General features: G+C 34.1%; 1 protein-coding gene across 4 annotated transcripts in view; it reads right to left on the reverse strand.

The window, feature by feature from the left end:
• MPP6 (membrane palmitoylated protein 6) overlaps positions 1 to 25527 on the reverse strand; it is a 112085-nt gene that overhangs the window by 13110 nt on the left and 73448 nt on the right. For 3 of the 4 annotated variants that reach the window (XM_032304778.1, XM_032304777.1, XM_032304779.1), the window contains exons 6-10: positions 16833 to 16874; positions 15212 to 15343; positions 13325 to 13424; positions 12917 to 12985; positions 11194 to 11355 (exon numbers count right to left, since the gene is read on the reverse strand). In XM_032304778.1, coding sequence (XP_032160669.1) covers positions 11194 to 11355; positions 12917 to 12985; positions 13325 to 13424; positions 15212 to 15343; positions 16833 to 16874 — 505 coding nt within the window. The remainder of the gene's footprint in view (positions 1 to 11193; positions 11356 to 12916; positions 12986 to 13324; positions 13425 to 15211; positions 15344 to 16832; positions 16875 to 25527) is intronic. The other variant, XM_032304780.1, reaches the window with a different exon arrangement.

Below are 25527 nucleotides of genomic sequence, written 5' to 3' on the forward strand. Positions count from 1 at the left end.
AAACAGAGCAAGTCAAAATTTAGAAGATTGTTTTTGTCTGACAGAGTTCTGAGTACTTCCGAGATATATAGTTCCTTTGCAACTTAGGCTAGCATAGAAATGGAAATTCTCTTTCATACTGTTGCAAAGATGCAGTTAGATACTCCCTTCCAATTTGTTAACACTAGCTTGGAAGAAGGAAAGTAATTTGTGTGTGTGTCTGTTATTCTACAGTCTAGCCTTAATCTGATTTTGGCTAGATCTTTGTATCTGATCAAATACTTAGACATGCAGAATATCTGATGAAATCATTAGGCACATGCAATTAAGAAGTAATCCAGATCAAGAGTTGACACTATTTTGACTGTATAATAAGTATAGCACATCAAGAAAATTTTTATAAGAACAGAATGAACTTGAAATTCAAGCTCAATAATAAGGGTCTAGTTCATAAATGAGATCATTAGGCACAATAGGACTCCCTTTCTTCTCCTATTGTTCTGTGGCTCAGTCTTTAGGGTGATCATCCCAGACAACTGTGGAGAGCATTTATAAAGTAACTCAAAGACCTGCAAGATGCTATGATGACTTTTCATATTAAAAAATGTGTAGTATCCAAGGTTTCAGGAATTATTCAGCAAAGGTGGTATGATAAAATGTCTAAGGCAATTTTAAACTTCCCAAGTAAATGCATACTAGGACTTGGCTCAATATCTGTGAATATAATTTTGAAAGAGTACAGTTTTTTGGTGAAGGTCTATAGTGAAACCATATATGGGAATGTGCTGCTTGAAAAAATATGTATAAAGCACACATATTAACTCCATGTTGAGGGAATCTTAATTCTTGGCAAATGTTTTTAGTTTACAAGCAAAAAAATTTAGAAGATTTTATTGATCTATTTAGAGAGAGGGAGAGCAAGCATGAATATGAACAGGGGGAGGGGCAGAGGAGAGAGAGAATCTTAAGCAGACTTAAGCAGTGCTGAGGGCAGAGTTCCATACAAGGCTTGATCCCACAACCAGAGATCATGACCTGAGTGAAATCGAGAGTCAGATGCTTAACAAACTGATAAAACTACCCAGGCTCCCCTAATTTACAAGTGAATTTTAACCATAATCTCATTTTCAAATGAAAACTCAGAACAAAGCAAAACAAAAATCAAAACCTAACAATTATACTGCTACATATTTAAGTCCCTTTCCATTCTTAGTACAGAGAAATTAGAATGGGGTGGCTTTACTACAACTCACTTCTTAGGCTTATATGCTAGGAAAACAATGTGATTTCTTGTAATGTAATCACTATGGCAAAATTCTAAATTTTTATAGCTCTTCAGATGGTGAGGAAACAACAAAGTAACATTTTTCTGTTAATTAAACTCAGGATGTCAATGTTAAAAAGCAAACTTGATTCCTAAGGTAGCCTATTCCCCCGGATTAATAATTTTTTCTATTTTAGGATCATTTAATAATATATAAAGAAAAATCTATTTCTTCTAAGATTTATTTATTTGCGAGAGTGAAAGAGCAAGAGAGAGCACAAGCAGGGGAGAGAGGCTAAGAGAGAGGGAGAAGCAGGCTCCCCACTGAGCAGGGAGCCAAACTCGGGGCTGGATCCCAGGACCACTGGATGAAGACCCGAGCTGAAGGCAGATGGTTAACCAACTGAGCCACCTAGGCAACCCAAGAAAAATCAATTTAATACAATGCCAGCATTTACAACCTTCCCTATGAGACTTCCTTATCCATACCATCTGACAATATGCAGCACAATACTATATATCAAGAATTAGGCAAACTTGTCACACTTTTGCAGTGTTTCTTTTTTGTGATACATTCTGTGACTTAAAAAAAAAAAAAAAGCTAGATGCTATTTAAATGAGAATGTTTTAAAGAGAAGTAAAACACACCTACATTATATGAAGAAGTGAGAGTTACCCTGATGTATGAGTATACCTAAAATTTCTATATAAAAACTTAGATTTGAATCCTTACTAAAATATTTATTTACTGTTGAAAGGCAAAACAGCATCTTTCCAGAAATTAATTTGACACCAAGAAATCAAGAAGTTGAAACATCTATATATATTTTTTGATCTAATAATATTATATTTGAGATTTATATATATATACACACTTTATCATCTCTTATAACAAACATAACTAAACTATATACATAGGCAATAACACTATACTTACACACTGGAATATTAAGAAGTTATTAATTTTTTTTAGGTTTGTCATGGTAAAATATATATAAAATTGATCATTTTAACTATTTCTAAGTACACAATTCAGTGGTATTAAGTACATTCATACTGCTGTGTAAGATCACTACTATTTCCAAACCTTTTCATCATCTCAAACTGAAATCTGTGTCCATTAAACACTGACTTCCATTAAACACTCTCTCCTAGGCCCTGGTAACCACTACTCCACTTTCTGTCTCTATGAATTTTATTATTCCAGGTATCTCATATAAATGGAATTGTACAATATCTGTCCTTTTGTGTCTAGTTTATTTCATTCAGCATAATGTTTTCAAGGTTCATCCATATTACAGTATGGAGAGGAATTTTATTCTTTTTTAAGTTTGAATAATATTCCATTGCCTGTACATATAAGTTAGTTTACCCATTTATGCACTGATGGACATTTGAATTTTTTGGCTATTGTAAATAATGCTATGAATATTCATGTACAAATATCTCAGTCTCTGCTTTTAATTCTTTTAGGTATATACCTATAAATTGAATTACTAGATCATATGCAATGCTTTGTTTATTTTTTGGAGGACCTGTTGTACCGTTTTCTACAGAAGTATATACCATTTTACATTCCCATCAGTAATATACAAGTGTTCTAATATCACTACATCTTTGCCAGTACTTGTTATTATCTATTTTTTTTTAATGCATAATACCATCTCCTAATGGGTATGAAGTGGTATATTACTGCAGTTTTGATTTGCAAGTCCCTAATGATTAGTGATGTTCAGCATCCTTTCATGTGCTTATCGGCCATTGTAGATGGTCTTTGGAGAAATGTCTATTTAAGTTCTTTGCTCATTTCTGAATCGGGTTGCTTGTTTTATTGTTGTTGTAGGGTTAATATTTACATAAAAACATATAATGACAATAACTTGTGAGGAAAAAGTTCATATTACAATATTCATTCATTTATTCATCAAATATGTCTTGGGTATATCCTATGCGCCAGACCCTATTCTAGATTCTGAGTCTACAGAAGTACAAAAGACAGAGCAGCTCTCTGTTCTCGTGGGACATATTCTTAAATGTAGAGATGGGTGAATAGTCAAAAAATAAGAATTTAAGTGCTAAAACATAACCACTAGGTACTGGGGAGGCTACTTTAGTAATGTCCTATGAGAAAGTGATATCTGAATAAAAAGAAAAATTTAAGAATCTGAAGATCTGGGAGGCAGAGTGTTTCATGCTGAGGGACCAACAAGAACAAAGGGTGTGAATGATAAGTTTGAGGAATGTGAAGAAAAGAAAGACCAGTGTGTTAAGTAGGAGAAAAAGTATGGAAATTTTTATATGAATAATATGGTCATAATTCCATAATTAGAAGTTATTTTAACTGTGTTCATTGTATTAATAAATAGAACACTGATTAAGGTGTATTTTCTTTTTTCCTTTTTGCAATCTCATGGTATCCCTCAAGTCCCAAGTAGAAGCTAAAATGCCAAGGATTTATAGCTTCCTCTTTCAGAGTTTACTAAAAAGTGGCCAACTTGGTCCTAGGAACATCTGTCCACCTATCTCTATCTTATTATATATACTCAGAAAGGAGTTGCTGAGGTTATGAATTGTAGGTTCAGGGCAGAATGCTTTATTTTCTTCTCCTTTATCCCATGGTAAAATGATTCTCCCTGATGAATTCTGAAAACCCATGATGACATACTGTAACAGTGGGGTGATTTGTACTCTCACTGTTTGACAAAGCAAGAATGAGTTTTCTGTGGGATATGTGTGTGTGAGAGTGTGTGTCTGTGTTTGTGTATTCAAAAGATAGAGTGGATGAACTGTACTGAAGGTATCCTGCACAGAAAGACAGAATGAAGCATAGAGAATGAAGCAAAAGAGAACATTAAGTATGGGCTCGGCATTAGTCTCAAGAGGACAGTTGGAGATCATACTATCCTGGGCAGGAAATGGCAAAGTATGGAAGTCTCCAAAGAACCTACCAAGAGGCCTTAATGAAGAGACAGTGTTTGGCCATTTGTGACAAAAAAGAACTCTCATCTCCACAAGGCAAAATTTTACATGACAGCCTTTGGTCCCCACTTCTTCCTGTCCTGACCCTGAAAACCAGAAGTAGCAGAGCAGGATGTGAAGGCAGAGTAATAAAACAAACTATACTGTTCACCTCAGAATATAAGTTTCAAGCCAAGGATCAGAAATGAGCTGTGAGGAAGGGAGAAACAGTGAATTGGATATAACACTGAAGTTTTGAACTGGAGTAGCCTTTTTTTAAACACCCCAAAATAGGGTTTTATTTAAGAAAAATGACACAGTTCTTATACCTGAAAGTGACTACAAAGTTACGGAATCTTCTAAGGGAAGGAGGGAAAGTAGAGAGAAAGAAAATGTGACAGAGCATGGATGAAGTCAGCAGTTAGATGAAAATGAAGCTTTTTCCTGTTTGTACTCCCAAAGAGCTCAGCCGTCCAACAAACCACTTAGTTATATACTTGCCAGAAACCAATTAGTCAAAATAGCTAACTGCAAGGATACTAAGAAATGAATGTGTATTCAAACAATGTAAGAAAGGATTTTAGTGGCCTGGTAGCTTTTACCCCAAATTCAGGAAAAGATTTTAAATTAATGAATTATTGATGGATGCTAAAACAATTAAGTAAAAGTTTGCTGAGGAGAATAATTACACAGTTTCAAAGTATCTTTGAACAAATGACTTATTAATGACAAATGGAAGAAGTTACCCTTTACAGTGAAGAAATCTATCAGACATGACCTAAATCAGTAATCAAAGTTAAATTCATCAGTAATGGGATAATTTGACAAACGGACCTACTATGTAATGTTCAGAGAAGAATAAAGCATGATTTATCTTTTCTAATAATGCATGACCTGAACCTAATCATGGGGAAACAACCAGGTAAACCCATGATGAGGGACATTTACATTAAGTGCATAAAATACTCCAATTAAAAGGCAGAGACTGGCAAAATGGATTTAAACAAAAAACCATGACCCAACAATATGGCTGTCCCCAAAAGGCACACTTGAGATTCAAAGACATCAGTAGGCTGAAAGTAAAAGGTCTAAAAAATATCCCATACAGGGCGCCTGGGTGGCTCAGTGGGTTAAGCCGCTGCCTTCGGCTCAGGCCATGATCTCAGGGTCCTGGGATCGAGTCCTGCATCGGGCTCTCTGCTCAGCAGGGAGCCTGCTTCCTCCTCTCTCTCTCTCTCTGCCTGCCTCTCTGCCTACTTGTGATCTCTCTCTGTCAAATAAATAAATAAAATCTTAAAAAAAAAAATCCCATACAAACAGACCTGGAGTGTCTAAACATAGATCACATAAAGTAAACTTAAAGACAAAAATCTTACTAGAGACAAAGGACATTTTATAATGATAAAAGCGTCAATCCATCAAAAAGACTAAAAAATACAAACATATATGGATTTAACAACAGAGTTCTCAAAACACATGCTGCAAAAACTGACAGAATTAAGGGAGAAATAACTAAATCAACAAAACCTTCAATACCACACTTTGAAATAATGGATAGAACAAATAGGAGATCAACAAGGAAATAAAAGGCTTGAACAATACTGTAAACCAACTAGACCTAAAAGACATTTGTAGAAGACTCTACCCAATGATACCATAATACACATCCTTCCCAAGTATACCTGGAACATTCTCCCAAATGGACCATACCTGAGGTTACAAAGCAAGTCTCAATGAGTTTTATTTGTTTATTAATTTTTAAAAGATTTTATTTATTTATTTGACACAGAGAGAGCAGAAGTAGGCAGAGCGGCAGGCAGGGGAGAGGGAAAAGCAGGTTCTCCGCTGAGCAGGGAGCCCGATAGGGGACTCAATCCCAGGATTCTGGGATCATGACCTGAGCTGAAGGCAGCTGTTTAACTGACAGAGCCACCTAGGTGCCCCATCAATGAGTTTTAAAAAAGTAAAATCATACACTGTTCTCTGACCACAATGGAATGAGCTGGAAGTCAGTAACAGAAGAAATTTGGGAAATGCAAAAAAATATGTGGAAATCAAACAATATGCTCCTGAACAACCAATGGGTCAAAAAGGAAATCACAAATGTAATTAGAAAAGTTTTCGAGATGAATGAAAACAGACACAATACCAAAAGTTATAAAATGTAGCTAAAACAGTTGCTTCTAGAGAACTTTATAGCTGCAAATGCTTATTAAGAATGAAGATCTCAGGCTCCTGGGTGGCTCAATTGGTTAAGCGACTACCTTTGGCTCAGGTCATGATCCCGGAGTCCAGCAATTGGGTCCCCCATCAGGCTCCCTGCTCAGTGGGGAGTCTGCTTCTCTCTCTGACCTTCTCCCCTCTCATGCTCTCTTTCATTCTCTCTCTCAAATAAATAAATAAAATCTTAAGAAAAAAAAAAAAAAGGAATGAAAATCTCAATCCAATAACCTAACATTCCACCTAAAGAAAATGCAAAAATAGCACACTACACCTAGAAAAAGAGAGAAAAAATAAAGACTATAAAAGAAATTAATTAAACAGAGAATAGAAAACCAATATAGAAAATCAACAAAAGCAAATGCTGGTTTTTTGAAAAAAACATCAAAATTGACAAATCTTTAGGGAGACTGACCAAGGAGAGAAGACTTGAATTACTAAAATCAGAAATAAAAGCAGGGATATTACCATGGGTGCTGTAAAAATTCTGAAACCCATTAAAAAGAAACAGAAAGCCTCAGCAGACTTATAATAAATAATAAGACTGAATCAGTAATCAAAACCTCCTACAAAATACACCAGGACTGAATGGCTTCAAGAGTAAACGCTATGAAACACTTAAAGGAGAATTAACATCAATCCTTTACAAACTCTTCTAAAAGAAAGAGAGGTGAAAGGAACACTTCCCAATTCAATGTATGAGTCTGGTATTACCATGATTATCAACATGATTAATATGATAAGAAATGCAATCTATGGGCCAGTATCTCTTATGAATATAGCTGCATAAATACTCAACAAAATACTAGCACACTGATTCTATAAGCAAAAATAAGGATCATACACCATGGCTAAATGGGATTTACCATAGGAACACAATTAATGTAAAAGAATAAAAAACAAAAATCACGCCATCATTTCAAAAAAGGAAAAACATCTGGAAAAATACAATACCTTCTCATGATAAGTCAGTGAATTAGGAACAGAAGAGAATTTCTCTAACCTGATGAAAGTTATCTACAAAAAACCCACAGTTAACATCAAACTTAGTGATGAAAGACTGAATAGTATCCCTCTAAGATCATGAACTAGACAAGGATGTCCACTTTTGCCACTTTCACACTGCACTGGAGGTTCTAATCAGGGCAATTAGACAAGAAAATAAATGGCACCCAGTTTAAAGGAATAAGGAAAACTGCCTCTACTTACAGATAACATGATCTTGTGTATAGAAAATCCTGAGAAATTTACAAAAAAATTATAATACGCGAGTTCAGCAAGGTTACAAGATTACAAGGATACAAGATTAATGCACAAAAATCTGGTGTATTTGGGGGCACTTGGATGGCTCAGTTGGTTAAGCATCTGCCTTTGGCTCCAGTCCTGGGATGGAGCCCTGCTTCAGGCTCCCTGCTCAGTGGGGAGCCTGCTTCTTTCTCTCCTCCCCACTCATGCTCTCTCTTGCTATTTGTTTCTCTCTCTCTCTCAAATAATAAAATGAAAAATCTTTTTAAAAAATAAATCAGGTCTATTTCTATACATTTGTAATGAACAATCTGAAAAGAAAATTAGGAAAATTAGAATACTTAAGGATAAATTTGATTAAAAAAATACAACTTGTACACTGAAAACTACAAATACTACTGAAAGATATTAAGGAAGAATAAAGTGTTAGAGAGTTATGGATGAGAGGACTACTTTATCTCCACAACACTGAAGAGATTAAGGACTTTGAAGCAAGGAACTAAAAACTGAAGTTGGTGGTGTAATTATGCATATGGAGCAGGTTAATCTATACCTTCTCCCTCTTCATCTTGTTAGAGAACAGTCTCAGCAGGGGAGGATACCTGAAAACTCTTCTCTGGAAAATTAAATAACTCCTCCCCAAAATATTTTTTTAAGGTTTTTGTTTTTTGTTTTTTTTGAAACAGACAGAGAGAGAGAGAGAGAGACAGAGCACAAGCAGAAGGCGAAGCAGGCTCCTCGATCAGCGAGGAGCCTGATGTGGGACTGGATCCCCAAGACCCTAGGATCATGACCTGAGCTGAAGGCAGATGCTTAAACAATTGAGCCACCCAGGCATCCCTGCCCCAGAAATATTTTATGCCTACTTTATGGCTCCTCCAACAAAACGGCTGTCTCCTCGCCCATTTCACAAAATAAAGCTCAGCCAGTTGCCAAGACCTGCTCAAGTACATGGAACTTCCAACCAGTTTTAACACTTACTTAAGCAGGATGTACAGTCTAGGATCAGTGCATAAAAGAAAAAATCCTCTAGCATAAAAGGGAAAACACACACAATCATACCATAAACAGAAAAAGTAATCCAGAGGAAAACAAAGGTAATTCAGCTATAGATGAAAACCTAAAAAAAGAATACACTATTTACTATTCTTAGAGATACCTAAGATACGGCCCTCAACAAACAGAAAATCCTAAAATGAAAAATAAGATTACTCATGATAAAACACTGATGGAAGAGAAAATAAAGAACTCAAGGTAATCTTTTAAAGAGTAAAATAAAAAGATAAAGGGAGAGACAACATGACTGATAGAGAAAGACATTGAGGAGATGATTCCAGGATGCTCAACATTCAGCCAAAAGAGATTCTAGAAAAAGTAAACAGACAGAACATAGAGAAATCATTCAAGAAATAACAATTTTCCAGAATTGAGGGACATGAATCTCTAGTCTGAAGAGCCCACTGATCAACAGCACAAGGAATTAAAGAAGATGAACAGGAAGGCACATCATTATTACATTTCAAAATACTGAAAAACAACAAATGAAACAAACAAAAGATCCTGAATGTCTGTGAAAGAAAAATAAGGTCACGTGTGAAAGAACAAAGATTACAAAGGCACTGACCTCAACAGAACTGGATTTAAGAATAACATCTTTTAAGTTTTACTATCTTGAATTTCTATTCTTGGTTAAACAATCAAATATATGACAAAATACATATCTTCAAATACAAAGATAAATAAATTATATCTCATATACTATTTCTTATGAAGTTACAAGAGGATACATTCCAGCATAACAAGTTACTGTCAACCCAGGAGAACAACAAAGGGAAATAGGCCCATGTTAACAGTGGGGCAGCCAGAATGGAAAGCAGCTGGTCCTCACTGAAGCAGGAAGATCTATGGCTCTGAGACAGAGAGCTCCAAGAAAATAAACACGACTTACTGGACAACTCTTTGGTTTAAAATAAAGTTAAAGACAGGAAGAAAAGGAACTCCATCAATTGCTGGATGGAGGAGAGAAAGATGCTGTTCAAGGAAGTAAAATTCAATGAACTAAAACTAAACATTTTTATATTGGGAAGAGAGTCAGGAAGTCAACAGACAAGCTTACACTGGATAAAGCAAGAAATTGCAGAAGGATGATATTATTAAGAAATATGGAAGACTTCTAAAATAAACAGGAACAAATATGAAAAAGCAAATGTTTCTGGTAAGCAGGTGGGGTACAGCAATATAGGCAGTTAATTTTTCTATTACATATCTTTAAGAACTCCTTGATTAAAGTACTGTACATGTATTAACTAGATAAAGATGAGATACGAAATACTTTGAAATACTTTGGTCACAGCGAAGTTTTTATTTTCTTAGCTATTTAACCAGTATTTGTCTGAATTTAGTGACTTACAGTGCCTACAATGGAATCCAAGGCCTTACATTGAAGGGATTACAAATAGCACATGGTTATTACTCCCCTAACAAATCCGTAAGAATTTCAGCAATAAGATTACTCACTGAAAGTTAAACCTCAAACCATACTAGATGAAAGCAGAGAAACTCTAAAATTCATCTAAAAGAGATGGAATGACATTAGGCTAAGAACTCAGAACAGCTTAATGGCATGAATATACCTAAAGAGATACAGTTAATCCAAAGGGGGCTTGGTCAGCAATTGAGGCACAGAAAGAGATTATAAAGACAATGCTGGCTTGTCTCCTGCATTGTTCAGAAGAGAGAGTATGTAAATTCCCACATATTTCTAAAACAAAGACAAATGTATACTGGTCCTTATAAAAAGTCTATGACATCATCTAACTCCTTGATGTGGTTCTATTCTTATCAAGCACACTTCTGACATCATTACTTAATTTTCCCAATATTGGGAATATGCCAATATGCCAATAGGGAAAGAATGCAAAGATTATAAAATGAATGTTTGGCTTATTTAATTTTCTACTTCTCATCAGTATTATTTTTATTTTATATGTCAACCTTTGTGACTTTAATTAATGCTGCCTGCTCAGGAAGATGAATTGCTGTTGATGTGCTATCAAAAATCAGGTTAATGACCTTGCAGGATAGAGGTACAAGTGAGAATGCACAAAATTCACAAAGGGATGGCCACACTGGATGGCAGGCGGTGGGGGTGGGGGGGGTGAGGATCCAGGTTTCCCTCTTCTCTTTACACTAAAATGAGTAAAAACAACAACAACAACAAAATTTTTCAGATAAACATCAGTTATACAAGAAAATACAAAGTTAATGCTGATTTTGCCACAACTCCTAACACTTTCATTTAACTAGCATTTCTGTATGAAAGAGTTTGGAGAAGCAACTGCCACTGGGCAGCAAGCCAACAGAGCTATAGCACTAGTTCAAGACAGCTGTAGAGTCACTGAGTTTTTCAGTATCTTCTACTTGTTCGTTTCCACTGGCATAATAAAAAATTATTTGGGATTAAAAATAATAATCTGCCCTACCCTACTCTTTGATGCCAAATTAAACAGCAAAAAGAGAAAACTTACATGGCACTGTGGTTCCAAATCTAGTGGGATTCAACACTATGAACCTGTTTTTCAAGCTTCTTCGTCCCACACCTTGGGCTCCTATCAATACTAATGTCTTTCTCTGGAAAGGAGGCATTTTGGCTACTTCCTCATATATCTGGATTTCATGACGATCAAATTCTAAATGTAAAAGGAAATGGAGAATCGTGATACTCAGTTATTTTTAGATGGATGAAAAACCGCTGCAATTCTGTTCAGTAAGAGCTTGGTTGTCTGACAGGTAAATATCCCTTGAATTGTACTAACTTACTATAGATTCGTTTTTATAAATTTGGTAAGTTCAAGAAACTATTTTTTATCTTGATTTAAACATCTGCCTCTATCCATTTGCTCTTAAAAATTGGTCTAAGCAAGAAAAATGCCTGTGCTTTATCTTTATCATACATTCTATCCATCTATCTAGGCTTTTTTATCAATTCTCAGTAGAAGTAGTTCCTTTAATATATATAATCAAACTGCAAATTACCTTAAGTAATTTATTCAGCCAACTAGTGTGTATCAGACATAAAAGATGTCAGTACACCTAGTGTGGCTGCTTAAGTAAGTCCCACAGAATGAGTATGCCCTTCCAATCATATAAATGAAAACATCCTGTGTGTTGACTCAGCAAATACCAGTAAGATTAAATAAAATACATGCAAATATACTGATAATTACATTTTAAGATTATGAATTTATGTATAAAATGTTGGAGCCAAACTATTTTCAGTCAAAACACATTCCAAAATTAAATCTTGGTCAATGAGAAAATTGCAAGTTCTCTATTTTGCAAAAAAGCTGTAAGGACATATATTTAATGAATAATAAGGACAAAGTGGATTTGAAATAGTACATTACCTGTTATTAGGGTTATAACTCTTAATCTGCAGTAATAACACTTCTTCCTTAGATTATTATCTTAACAGCAACTCCTTCTTTGCATAATTTCTCCACAGAAGATTAAACCAATATTAAGGGAGAGTCTATTTTCTCATCATTATTATTATTATTATTATTATTATGTATCATTTCCCTTATAGTGTGCTATTTAGTCTATAACCGGTATAGAGGCAGCTCTGAAGTCTAGAAAGTACTTTAAAATTGTCAATTCCTTTCAGAAGGCCTTCTCATTCAAAGAGCTGCATTTCATGCCTATCAGCCTCTAGAACTGAAAAGAATAACTATGGTAGCTGTCATACTTACCTTTCTTTACATCTAAAAGATTTAAGAGAGTATCCTACTAGATCAGGCTAAGATCTTTTTGGTCCAGTACTATTTTCCCAAAAGTATCATGGACAATGTTAAGGCAGAATATAGTTGCCCTTAATCATAACTCTATTAATATCTTCCTAAAGGCATTTCTTAAGAAATGATACATAAATTACCACCAAAGTTCTCTGAATAAATAGTTTTAATAAGTTTGTTCCTTCATTAATACAAGAATAAATCCTAACCAATCCATTTTACTGTGAACTATACTCACAAAGAAAATACCTTGGTAACAGTGTGAGTATATATAATGTAAAAATTAAAACAATCTTTATATTATATTGCACCATGTGCTCAAGTGACAGCCCCTTACAATCGGGTAGTAATCTGAATTACTTTCATTTAAAATTATATATTTGTGGAGTTTATGCCACATTAATTAATGATATAAAGCTATCTCATTTGGACCGTTCAGAAAGTATTTAAAACGTACCTGCATTTCTGGTTGTGAGATACATCATCTTTTTCTTTTTTTTGCTACTTATGGTTCCACAAAAAGGTCCTGAAGGGTCACAAGAGAAATATAACTTAAAACAGTATGTCAGAATATGATAAAACTGCCCTGTGGTATTCTATAGGGGTGGGAGAATTACCTTTCCAATGTTGTGTCCTACAAAGCAGAAGGGGGCAGAAGTGAGTTGAGCCACTAAATTGTGATACTATATACCAGCAGGTGGCACACAGGGATCAAAAAGTTTACTTTTGAGAGAGATACAATAAAGTAGATGGGATGGATTAATTTCAAATATATTTTAAATAAATTCTTTTGCTGATTCGGATGAAAGAGAAAGAAAGGTCACCACAAAGGACTACTTGTTACATTCTGTGTTGAGCTCCTCACCTGAATTGTCCCAGTCTCTTCTCACAAATGCCTTTCTCTTCTCTTCCAGGAACTGGCTTGGAATGAGACCAGCGCTTCCTCCCTCTTTTACATGGCTAGCCTAGAATCAAATCAATGAATTGCATATCTCAGTGACCAAAATTTAAGACCATATTCTAATAAGGAGGACAATAAATAGTCAGTAAAAATATAACACATTAGCTCTTCAAAACTGACCTTAAGATTTAAATCCATGGCATTGTCAGTTAAGATATTTAAACACCTTAGCATTTAAAGGAATCAACTGACACATCACTCTGTAATCTGGTATCAAAATTTTGGGACTAAAATGCAAAGGTATAGAGGATCTTTAAATTACTGCAACTTTTTATTCATAATGTTAAGTTAGTCCAAGAACAGAAAGGATAAATACTATTTTATGTGTTAAAAGAACATTTCATTAGCACACTTAATAAGGTACTTACTATCAACCTTAATCTTACTAGAGAGATAGAATCTTAATATCCTAAGTTTAAAATAGGTAAAACTACATCTACTGTCAAGAAACTAAGTTTTGAAATCCAAAAAAGTGCTACTTTAAAATAGTGACTAAAGAACTGTGTGCTAGAGACTTATCCCACAAGGGTAGGGTTTTTTATATTAACAACTAGCTCTGAAAAATCTGGTTATCATTTTTAGCCATTAAAATCCTAAAAAACAGAATTAAAGTAACAGATCACCAAATGCAAGAAGAGACTGAAATAATGGTGACAGGAGGAGAGGGCAGAATGAAGAGACAACATTCATAGAAAGGGGAAGAAAAGAAAGATTTCCTGGAAAAGTTCAATAAAGAAAACAAAGAGTTTTTTGAAGAGAGTTCTAAGAAATTCAGTGGAAACGTCTAGATCTCATGGATTCTTTTAAACTTACCTACGTTTTCGTTCTCTCACTGAATAATGCACTTATACATAATAATGTCTTCATTTAAATTTAAGGACACGTTAGTAAGACTATTTTCACTCTTGTTATTCATTCCCCCTTAGAAGTCAACCAATATAACTTAACAGAGCTAATGTGAGTTACTAGTATCTCCATTTAATTTAGAGTTTAGAGTGCTAGGTCCTGGGTCCTTTCCTCATACACCTTCCTTTTTAATCACTTGTTCTGATGGTTTAGGGAATTTTAGACTTTCTGACTTGTCAGTTTCTCCAGCTCTGAATACTGTTGGTATTGGACAGTGTAAACAATTACAAAATCAGACTTAATTCTGCTGCTAGAGATTTCTAAAAGCTAAAGTAGGGGAAAGAAAAAAACATGATCGCAGAGATCTTTAGAAAATGAAGTGGGGGAAAATATGGTGATAACAAAATCCCTTTCCATATACGCATATTTTAATCCAAGACCAACTAACACTAATCATAAGCTAAACTTTCATTTCTAAGTAACTGAGGAGAGGTAGAGAAACAAATTTAAGAGCTTAAGAAATTTGTTTTTTTTGCCATAAATGTATATAGAGGGAGAGGAGACAAGAGAGAAAGACACTACTACACACATAGTAAAAGACTTCTAGTTAAAACTATAAACACTGAGAAGGGATGACCCCAAGTTGTTCTTGACCAATACTGTATTTTATTACAATCACTCATGTGGAAGAACCAACTATTCTAATCCCTAAACCAATGGAGTATCTCCACAGACTAGTTAATTCTGCATTTATTAACAGCTACTCACAAAGTCCCTCTCAATTTGATCTTTTCTGTCCACAAAATTAGCAGCCATGAAGCTGGAGCTGTCCAGGTAGGAAAAACCATTGGAACAAATGCTAATACCTTCTTCTTGAATAATATCGACTAGATCTAAGATTGAAAACAAAAAAGCAGTTGTGGAAATTATGAGAAGCATACTAACCTGCCACCAGTTTGGATCTTCTCTGTTTACAATTTGAAGAATTTCTCCTTTTGAAAACTTCAGTCCTGCTTCTTTGCAGGGTATCAGATTATCATTGTACGGATTATAATCAAAATGACATTTCACAAATACCTAAAACACATAGCACAATTTAAAGTAGTATGGATGTATCATTTGTCACTAGATTTTAAAAATCTTTTTCAAATTGTTAATTATAATTGAGAATTTATTTAGTACTTCAAATAAGGACCTTGTCCCACTCAAATAAAAATCAATTATTATGCATAATTTGGCATCAGAAAAGAAAATATTAGTACTACAATTAAAACTTTGTTTCTATATTAATGTCTAATCTTAAACCAACAGTTTGATAATCATTTTACTCCACCATTCTTATATTTTCTCCCCATCTTTTCACATGATTTTCTAACTCTGCAAAATTTTTGTTCAATTAAATGACACTTTCTGATTAATACCCAGCAACAATATATGCAGCTGATTTAAGGCATATATTTCAGATATAACAGGACTTTTTCTGGGGGGGGGGTTGTTTTTTGAAAGAGCCCAGAAATCAAAATTAAACAATGAAAATTGATGCTGAAGTCAGACCTGAAATATACTTAGTAGCTCAAAAAAAAAAAAAAAAAAAAACACCTGATTTTCATCACTGCTAACATATGTTTTATAATTACAGATTTACACTGACCAAAATTTGTATAGAAAATACTTTTCTGAAATTATCTTGCTTTGATCTAAATAACTAACATTAAATTAACTATAAGAACAACACTGAAAAGACCTTGAAACTATTTCTCAATTTAAAGTCACTAAACTATAAAAACTCCTTTTAAATATGTTTTATTAATAAAAGTATGCCAGTAAGTTACCACTATTGGTTATCTCCAATAACTGATCCAATAACTGGATCCAATAACTGGAATATTCTGCTTATTCACTTCAATGTAAATTCTAATAAGTTAAGCATTTTCAGTATTTGATGGCAAGTTCAGATTACTTTCTTAAAAAAGCTTTTTCATGCATATTTATAAAAATACAAACTATGTCCACTGAAGAACTGACTTGGCATAGATTAATCAGCAGGTGAACTTTAACAAGCAGAAAAGCACAAAATTAGTCAAAATAACATTGTTATCATACTTCTATAAATGTAACCAAGAAGATATTCAAGTAACACAGCAGATACATTACATTATTAGTGTGGTAAAACATAATGTGATGGATGCATATTAAAATAAATTTAATAATTTAAAAGTAACTAATTTGGGAACATGTGACAAAATTTTAGTTATTTACAATTAGATGATTTTGGTAGAAAGCATTCAGAACATTTTCAATAACTTTGGAAAGGCTAAATATTATTTAAAAAATCAGTAAGCCAATTTTTTTTAATATAAAAATTTAGAAACATCTATAAAGCAAGCATACAAACAATATTAAGATTGCTAAAATGTGACAACTGGCTAACTTGAAAATGGCATGCAGCTCAATGTTTTGGTAATGGAAAAAGAAAACCCAAATTATTATTTAATCAAGGTAAATTTAGTTGGCTGATAAGACGGAAAAGCGGAGTACCAAAGAATGTCCTGGAATGACATCATACCTGACGGACGTGTGCTGGATGCCTCTCCATACTGATGCAACTCTAAAAATATATTTTTCATTGCATAAATAAAGCCAGACTTTTAAATTGATAATAAATTAACAAAACATAAACAAATTACTGGCCCATTTTATTACTTCACTCATTTGGTAAAGTAACTATTCCCCTCATTAATTATTCATAGGATATAACACCTGAAAATTAAAAATGATAGAAGCAAAAAGGTCGAAATGTTTGTGATGAGGCAGGGAAAAAGGACGGGTATGCAAAGTTTAAAAAAAAATACTTGGATACTCTTTACTTCTCAAGAAAGCTGCACCAAATGAATAATAAGAGCATCCTGTCATCTAACCAGGAATGCGTTTATCATTCTTATCTGTGGGACAACATACATTTTGTAGCCATAAATCCAGATTTTTTGAAGTAGTCTAAATTTTAAGTAATTCTTCCCCTACTCCTATCAAATTGTTTTGGAAATGTCATTATTTTTGGAACAAAACACATCTCTCAAATGTAAAACATTTCTAGAGGGAACAATTCTTATTATTTCACGTATGAAACTACTTTTAGAACATTATTCTCATGCTCAAAAACTCAGATTAGTCTGGTTTTACTCACTTTTAAAAATCTGTCTGAAAAATCAATTAACCCAATCTTTAACCCATTGAGCCATCCAGGCACCCCTATTTAACCCAACCTCTGATCTGAAGATTTTGTAATGATGTGAAAATCATTAGAGTTCTGATCAAATTTAGTATAATTATATTTTATTTTATTAAGTATATTGTAAAAGGTTTTACTAATAGGCTATGGATGTTAACAATTCATTATTAAGAAGTTATTAAACACTACTAAAATATTCAATCTCATATTCTTATCACTAAAAAAAAAACTGAAAAACTGACAATCTAAAGTAGAGGGAACAGAGAATGGGAACTACAAATGGCTTTTAAGCATAAGAAATGTTCAATGTCACTCAGAACAGAAATATGAATTAAAACTATATTATAACAACATTTTCTTCCTGCCAGATTAGCAGAAATCCAAATATTTGGTAAAATTCTATGGATAAGACTCTATGCCAATAGGCACTTTCCTAACAGGTTAGTGGAGGATCTGGCTCAATCCCTTGGGAGAACAATTAGACAATAGCTATTAAATTACAAATGTAAAAATCTTCTCACCTAATAATCCACCTCTGGGAATGTAGTAAGCAGCAATGCTGCTCAGGCATATGCAAAATGTCTTATGTACAGGACTATTAACTACTAAATTAGTCCTAGTAGCAGAAGATCGAAAGCAACCTAATTGTTTAATAATAGGGAACTGGTTAAATAAATGATGATAACCCTACATGATATAATACTATGCAGCTATTAAAAAGGGTGGGGAGGTGGAGATGTGTGTCAAGAAGTAGTCTATGTACCAATAAGGAAACATCCAAAAGATACATGGTTAAGTGAAAAAAAACAAGTAGTGTATATATATATATGTAACCTTTTCATTGAAAAGGAGGTAGAACAGGAATAATAATATGTAATTTTTACTCACTTGCACATGAATAATAGAAAGATAAATTAATAGCATGGTTTCTTACGGGGAGTTAGGACTAGGCTTGTAGTGGATTATGAGAGAGATTTCAATTGAATACCTATTTATATTTCTTGAATTTTGAACCATTGGAATGATTCACCTATTTAAAAATTAAATTCTCATGATAATAAAAATAAGATAAAATGACTCATACTTCTGAATAAGATGAACCAATAAAAGACTCTGCAACTTGAAACAACTAAAATATTGAACAAAATTTGACAAAACGTTTTTTAAGACATCAAGCAATGAAGTCAGTGATCCCTAAAAAATGGAAACAAACAAGATGAACTACTCAGTTGCCCCTGCTAACTGCACAGAGAAAGTTCCCAGATTGCAGCTCAGAAAGGAAGAATCTCAGTAGAGCCTGTGTGGTCTCCAAGTTGAGGAGATGAGCTGGGCGACCTGGGAGATCAAGGTGGCTGCAGTGTACAGAACAGAGTAATCAGTGAGGAAAGGGTTGCATACTCAAGAACTGCAGAACACTCCCTCCAGTCTTCAGGACAGTACTGATCAGTGAATGGATATAACAAAACTACTCAAAGTCAGGTAAAGAACCTGCATGATAAGAAGCAATATCAGCAAGTCATACAGGGTCAGGAATAATTTCTTTTCTCATCAAGGTGAGTGGAAAAATCTCATAATTCATGAGGCACTGAGTAGGTGGAAGGATTATGTCCCAGACTTAATCCTGCCCTGGCTCTACCTAAAAAAGCTTAAAAAACAAGATCTCAAAGGATCAAACTGTTCCCAAGTAACTGAAGTATCCTAGAACAAAGTTTAAAAATTTTCTAAGGAAACAAAAATATCCAGCTTTCAACAAGGTAAAATTCATGTCTAACAACCAATCAAAAATAATATAATTTACAGTGTGGAGAAAAATCAATTAAGAATGATCCAGAAATGATAAACATAATCAAATTAGCAGAGAAGGACATTAAAATAGTTATTTTAACTTTACATATTGTATTCTTAGGTTCAAGAAGCTAGAGGAAGGACTAGGCATGTTAGGTAGAAACATGGCAGATAAAAAAAAAAAGAAAAGGAAGACTCAATTTAGATTTCTAGAGATGAAAACCAAAGTAAGATGGAAAAAGTACACCAGAAGTGACAAACAGATTAGACATTAAAGAAAATAAACTTGAAGATAAGCAGCAATAAAAACTAAGATAAAAAACAGGGAAGTATTAGGATTTAAATGAAGAGAATCACTGAGAAATGGGACAATTTCAAGAAGCCTAATATATGCAGAAATGATGTCACCAAAGGAGAGAAGAAATGGGAACAGAAAAATAATCTGAAGAGGTAATAGTCAAAATGTCTCCAAATTTGATGAAAGAAATAGTCTTTTCAACAAATGGGGCTGGAAAATTGTTTATCTATATGCCAACCCCCATTTGTCCATATCTTAAACCTATACAAAAACTCATACACTAAATGGATCCTATTGCTAGATATAAAGCATAAAACTATACAACTTTCAGAAAAAATATCAAAGAAAATCTTTATGACCTTAGGTTATGCAACAATATTTTACACAGAACAATACAAGCATGATTTGTAAAAGATAAACATGGAAAAATTGGACTTCATCAAAATTAAGAACTTCTGCTCTTTGTATTACACAGTTAACAGAATGAAAGACAAGCGTTTTCACTGTGAGGAAATCCTTACAAATCATAATTCTGACAAAGTAGTTGTATTCAGGGGCGCCTGGGTGGCTCAGTGAGTTTAAGTCTCTGCCTTAGGGTCAGGTCATGATCCCAGGGTCCTAGGATCGAGCCCTACATTGGGCTCTCTGCTCAGCAGCGAGCCTGCTTCCCCCTCTCTCTCTCTCTGCCTACTCGTGATCTCTGTCAAATAAATAAATAAAATCTTAAAAAAAAAAAAGTAGTTGTATTCAAAATACGTAAAGAACTCTCAAACCTAAATTAAGAAGAATCTTAATAAAAAATTGTTAAGATTTTAAGACAATCACCAAAACAGACTTAAACACATACACGCACACACACACACACACACAAATAAACACAAGAAAAGATACTCAAGTAGTCATCAGGGAAATGCAAATTAATATTATATTGAGTTATCACTACACACCTATATAAGTATCTAAAATTGTAAGGACTGACCATACCAAATGTTGGTGAAGATGTACAGTAATTGAAACTCTCAAAATGCTGGGGTGAAAGTACACTGGTAAAACCATTTCTGCAAATAGTTCAGCCACTTCTCTGAAAGTTCAACATATACCTACCATGACCCAATCCTTCAGTTCCTAGGTATTCACCCAAGGGACTTACATGTAAATGTCCACAGCATCTTTATTTATAATAGTCCCAAAGTGGAAATAACAAAAATGTTCATCAGCCAGTTAATGGATAAACAAACTATGGTATAGCCAAGCAATGAAATACTACTCATCAACACAAAGGAATCAACTACTGATACACATAAAAAGATGGATAAATCCTAAAAGAATTATGCTGAAAGAAGACTGATTAAAACAAAACAAAAGAAAAAAACAGCAAAGGTGATTCATGTTGTATGCTGCCATTTATATAAAAATAAGGAAAATGTAAACTAAACTACAGTGACAGAAAGCAGAGCAGTGCTTGCCTGGAATGCAGGGCGGGGGGAGGGAGAAGGAAGGAAGAATTATAAATGGATACAAAGAAAATTCTGGAGGTGCTAGATATATATGTTGTCTTGATTATGTTGTTAGTTTCACAGGTACATATATCTACATTTATCAAATTGTACACTTTAAATGTATGCTATTTATATAAGCTTTTTCTCAAGAGTATTTTTTAAAAGTAAATATAAAAATTTTACAAGTACTGGGATGCCTGGGTGGCTCAGTTGGTTGGGCAGCTGCCTTCGGCTCAGGTCATGATCCCAGCGTCCTGGGATCGAGTCCCACATCGGGCTCCTTGCTCAGCAGGGAGCCTGCTTCTCCCTCTGTCTCTGCCTGCCATTCTGTCTGCCTGTGCTCGCTCTTTCTCCCTCTCTCTGACAAATAAATAAAATCTTAGAAAAAAAATTTTTAGAAGTACTGAAAAATAAAATATTACAATGGACTATGCTGGGCCTATTAAAGGATAATTAGTAAGAGAAAAGAAATCAAATGGATGAAATGGCTTTAGAAATAGCCCTACCATAACCTTTATGTTAAATCAGAAGGTGGTTTGAAATTTGGAAATATGTTGTCTGAACATAGTGCAAGTGTTCTTTATGCACCCTCAGTCTCAACACATATTTTCAGGTCTATTCAAATTTGCAATTGGAGCAAGTGACAACGTGGTGAATGCAGTGATCATAGTTGATATGAAGTTCACTGTGACAATAGCAGAGATGATTAAGAAAGGATGTTATTCTTCTAAAGATTTTCAAAGTATATGAATTCAGCCTACTCAATTAAATGCAGTCACACACACATTTTCAATCAGCAGGGAGTCTAGAATATATTTGTTTAAAAAAGCTTTGAGGGGCAATTCATACTCCTATTTGGTAAACATCCATCTGTGACCCACAAATTTAAGTTTTTGTCAAAGAGTTTATTTTAAAAAACTATTAAACTATTCAGAATTATACTAATAATTCTTAATTTATATCACACTAAGTCACTGGTTCATGCAAAGCCTATTTTTATTTTATTCCTTTTAAAAATGTGATAAACAGCTATAAACTTGTACCCAAAACAGAGGCTAGAACCTTAAGTGGTCCTCCTGCTCTCATTCCATTCCATCACCCTGACTTCCCCAGCTAAGGTAACCCTTACCCTGAACATTGTATTCATTAACTCTTTGGTATCCTTTAGTATAGTTTCACTGTGCAGTTATATGCATTCTTTAAAAGTATGCATTTAGATTTTTTAAACGTAAAAAATTATATCACATCATAGCATACAATCTTTTGGAATTTACATGCTTGTTAACATATTTCTAGCTGTACATACCTATGAACTGCTCTAGGAAATGACTCCAGTATACGTGAACATTCAACTCTGATAATGCTAAACTCCGCCCACCACCCCATGTGGTTATATCAATTTACACTGCCACCAGCAGTGTAAAAGAGATACCTTAAAGTCACATGTACACTTTCTGCCAATTGAATGTTATAAATGGTAATCCACGGTCATTTTTAATATCTCTTCATTTGTTAACTTGATTTGTATATGTGAAGAGAAACAGAAACACAACTTCATGTTAACACCATTAATAACCAGTTTCATTGAATAGTCTCTCCTCTTCTCCATGAAAGATATGTCATCTTATCAAAACAGTACATGTGTTAGCTCTCTTTCTGAACTCTCTATTCCTTTAATCATTCTATCTGCTCTTATGCCAATTCCATGATGGTATCTTAATTCCTACAAATTAGGAATGCCCCATTACTATTTTTCTGTTTTTCATTACTGAGATATTCATCCTATCAAATACTATGAAAAATCTTACTGGAATTTTTTTGAATCTAAAAATCAATTTGAGGAAAACGGGACACCACAATATTGTCTTCTCCATGAACATGATGTATCCATTAGGATCTTCATCAGAGTGTGTATAAGTGTGTGTGTGTGTGTGTGTGTGTGTGTGTGTGTGTGTTTGTTTGTAGAGGACTTGAATCTTTTTGTTAGATTTATTTCTAAACATAAATGTGACATTCTCTGACTCTACTGTAAATGATGTTTGTCTTGCTTATATATCTTGATGTTTGTTGATGACATACAGAAATGCAACTGACTTCTATATATTAATCTTAGTTTCAAATAGCTTGCTAAACTCATTTCTATTACAGTTTTGGGTACATTCTATGCTAAAAATATTATTTGAAAATAGTAAATTTTATTTTCTCCTTTCTGAACTTTTTGCTTCAATAATTTGTCTTTTTGTGCTTATGAAACCTTCAGTAAGATACTAAATTGCAATGGTGTTACTGAACATCCTTCTCTAGTTCTTACTTTTTGTAACTAGGCAAGGACTTTATTAACTCTTCTTTTAAACTTTATATTGTGGCTTCTTTGGCTTAACTAACTACAAACAAATAATTGTGTATAGGCAATAATTAAAAAGCAGCAGAGTCCAAGGTCCTCAGAATTTAAATTATAGGTTTCTATATTTCATCATTCTATATATTTGCCATAAACAAAATTTTTTAAGCAGTCAAAATTATTGACGTTTTATTATTTAAAAAATAAATCTAGTCAATTATTTGCCTAATTATTGGAGGCCTCATCAAAACCCTGAACAAGATCACCCTTCTCCCCAGGAGCAAGTGGTGCTTTTCCATTCAGCTTCTGCCAGTGTCCTTAAGCTTCTCAGTACCAAGTTGGTCTAAGAAGCCAGGGGGCATTTCTGTCAGGGACTGTGTCCCAGCATGGCTGGTAATGGTAAAAGTTTGCTGCCAGAGACATCTGAGCTTAGGATTGTTAAAGTAAGTAGATAACCATTCCCTAGTTTGCAAATACACTTCACTCTTTAATGTCAGAGATACTGCTTATTCTTAGTTTCTTTAAGGAGAACTGAAAATGTTTATCACTTACTATAACAGATATTTGTTGTATCATCTGTTACTCTATGTACCATTCTCAGGGCAGTTTTTTTTTTTTTTTTTTAACCAATGCACAATTACGCCTGAAGTTTGGCAAGTTTCTCTCAGTTTATGATAGGTGTTTTGATCTTGTTGGAATGGAAATGAGGCTTTCTGGGGGAGTGGGGTTGTACTTAAGTCTTAGACTACCTGAGGGTCCAGTTCCTGATGTTAAAGAGAATGATTCTAATATTCAACTATTCAAGATAATGTTGTCTTTAGTTTTAGTTTTTGTTTTTACATAAGCATAAGGAGTCTCCCTCTGTTCTTGATTTATTAATCTTTTTTAAAATCATAACTATGGATTGAATTTCATCAAATTCTTTACTGAGGTTTCTCTTTTTAAATCTGTTAATGAGTTTGGTTTCACACTTATTTCCAATATGAAACCACCCTAGCACCCACGGGAAAAATTCAACTTGAACATGTTCTGTTATTCCTTTTATATATTATTAAATTTCATTTGCTATTATTTTGTTAAGAATGTTCAAATGTGGGCGCCTGGGTGGCTCAGTGGGTTAAGCCGCTGCCTTCGGCTCAGGTCATGATCTCAGAGTCCTGGGATCGAGTCCCGCATCGGGCTCTCTGCTCAGCAGAGAGCCTGCTTCCCTCTCCTCTCTCTCTGGCTGCCTCTCCGTCTACTTGTGATTTCTCTCTGTCAAATTAATAAATAAAATCTTTAAAAAAAAAAAAAAAAGTTTATAAGAATGTTCAAATGCATATGGAACTGTAATTTCTTTTCTTAAAATATTTTTGGTATCTACATCATGGTGGCCTTAAAGATGAGAAGTTTGACCTTAATGAACAAATGGAATTATGAACAGCCTTTGGAAACTAAACCATTATGTAAGTTGAAAAACCTCAGAATTAGCTACAACTTCTAATTTACGTTGGTCTCTAATTTAAAATGATAGATTCTTAGATCTCATGAAAAATTTTGATTTTTAATAAGCACTTCAAATTATTCCGATAAAAATATCTACTGATCATGTTTTGAGAAACACCACCTGGCAGGGAGAGCTCCTGGCTCCCTTCTGCTCTCCTAGCAGTCCAGAGGGAGTTAAGATAGGCACACTAGGACTATATGATAGAGCTTCCAGTGAAAAAGCTGAAGAGGTTAAATGCCCTTGCCTCCCCACAGCTTCTCCTAGGAAAATGACCATAGTTTGTCCAGGACAGGCATTGTTTAGGCCTGTTATTCCAAAGTAATCAGTAATAATTTCCTCACATTAAAAAATAACCCAATTTAGACATGTTTTGACTCACCTTTGGAAGTCTTCATGTTATAATCTCTTTTCTTTTTTATGATAGGCCTAAGAACTGCCTCAGGCTTAGATGACCTCTCCTAGCCCATTTAAATCTTTTCTCCCAGTTCTAAAGGCTAAATTAAAGAATTTGAGAAGGCATGGGATGGGAATATATTTAAGCCTGAGAGGGCTAAAGATCCTAGCATCTTATGCTATTCAGACCAGTTCACTGGGTGCAGAATCTAGAAAGGAATTTGAGCCAA

The sequence above is a fragment of the Mustela erminea genome, chromosome 11 (genome assembly GCF_009829155.1).
Source record: "Mustela erminea isolate mMusErm1 chromosome 11, mMusErm1.Pri, whole genome shotgun sequence".
Classification (NCBI taxonomy): domain Eukaryota; kingdom Metazoa; phylum Chordata; class Mammalia; order Carnivora; family Mustelidae; genus Mustela; species Mustela erminea.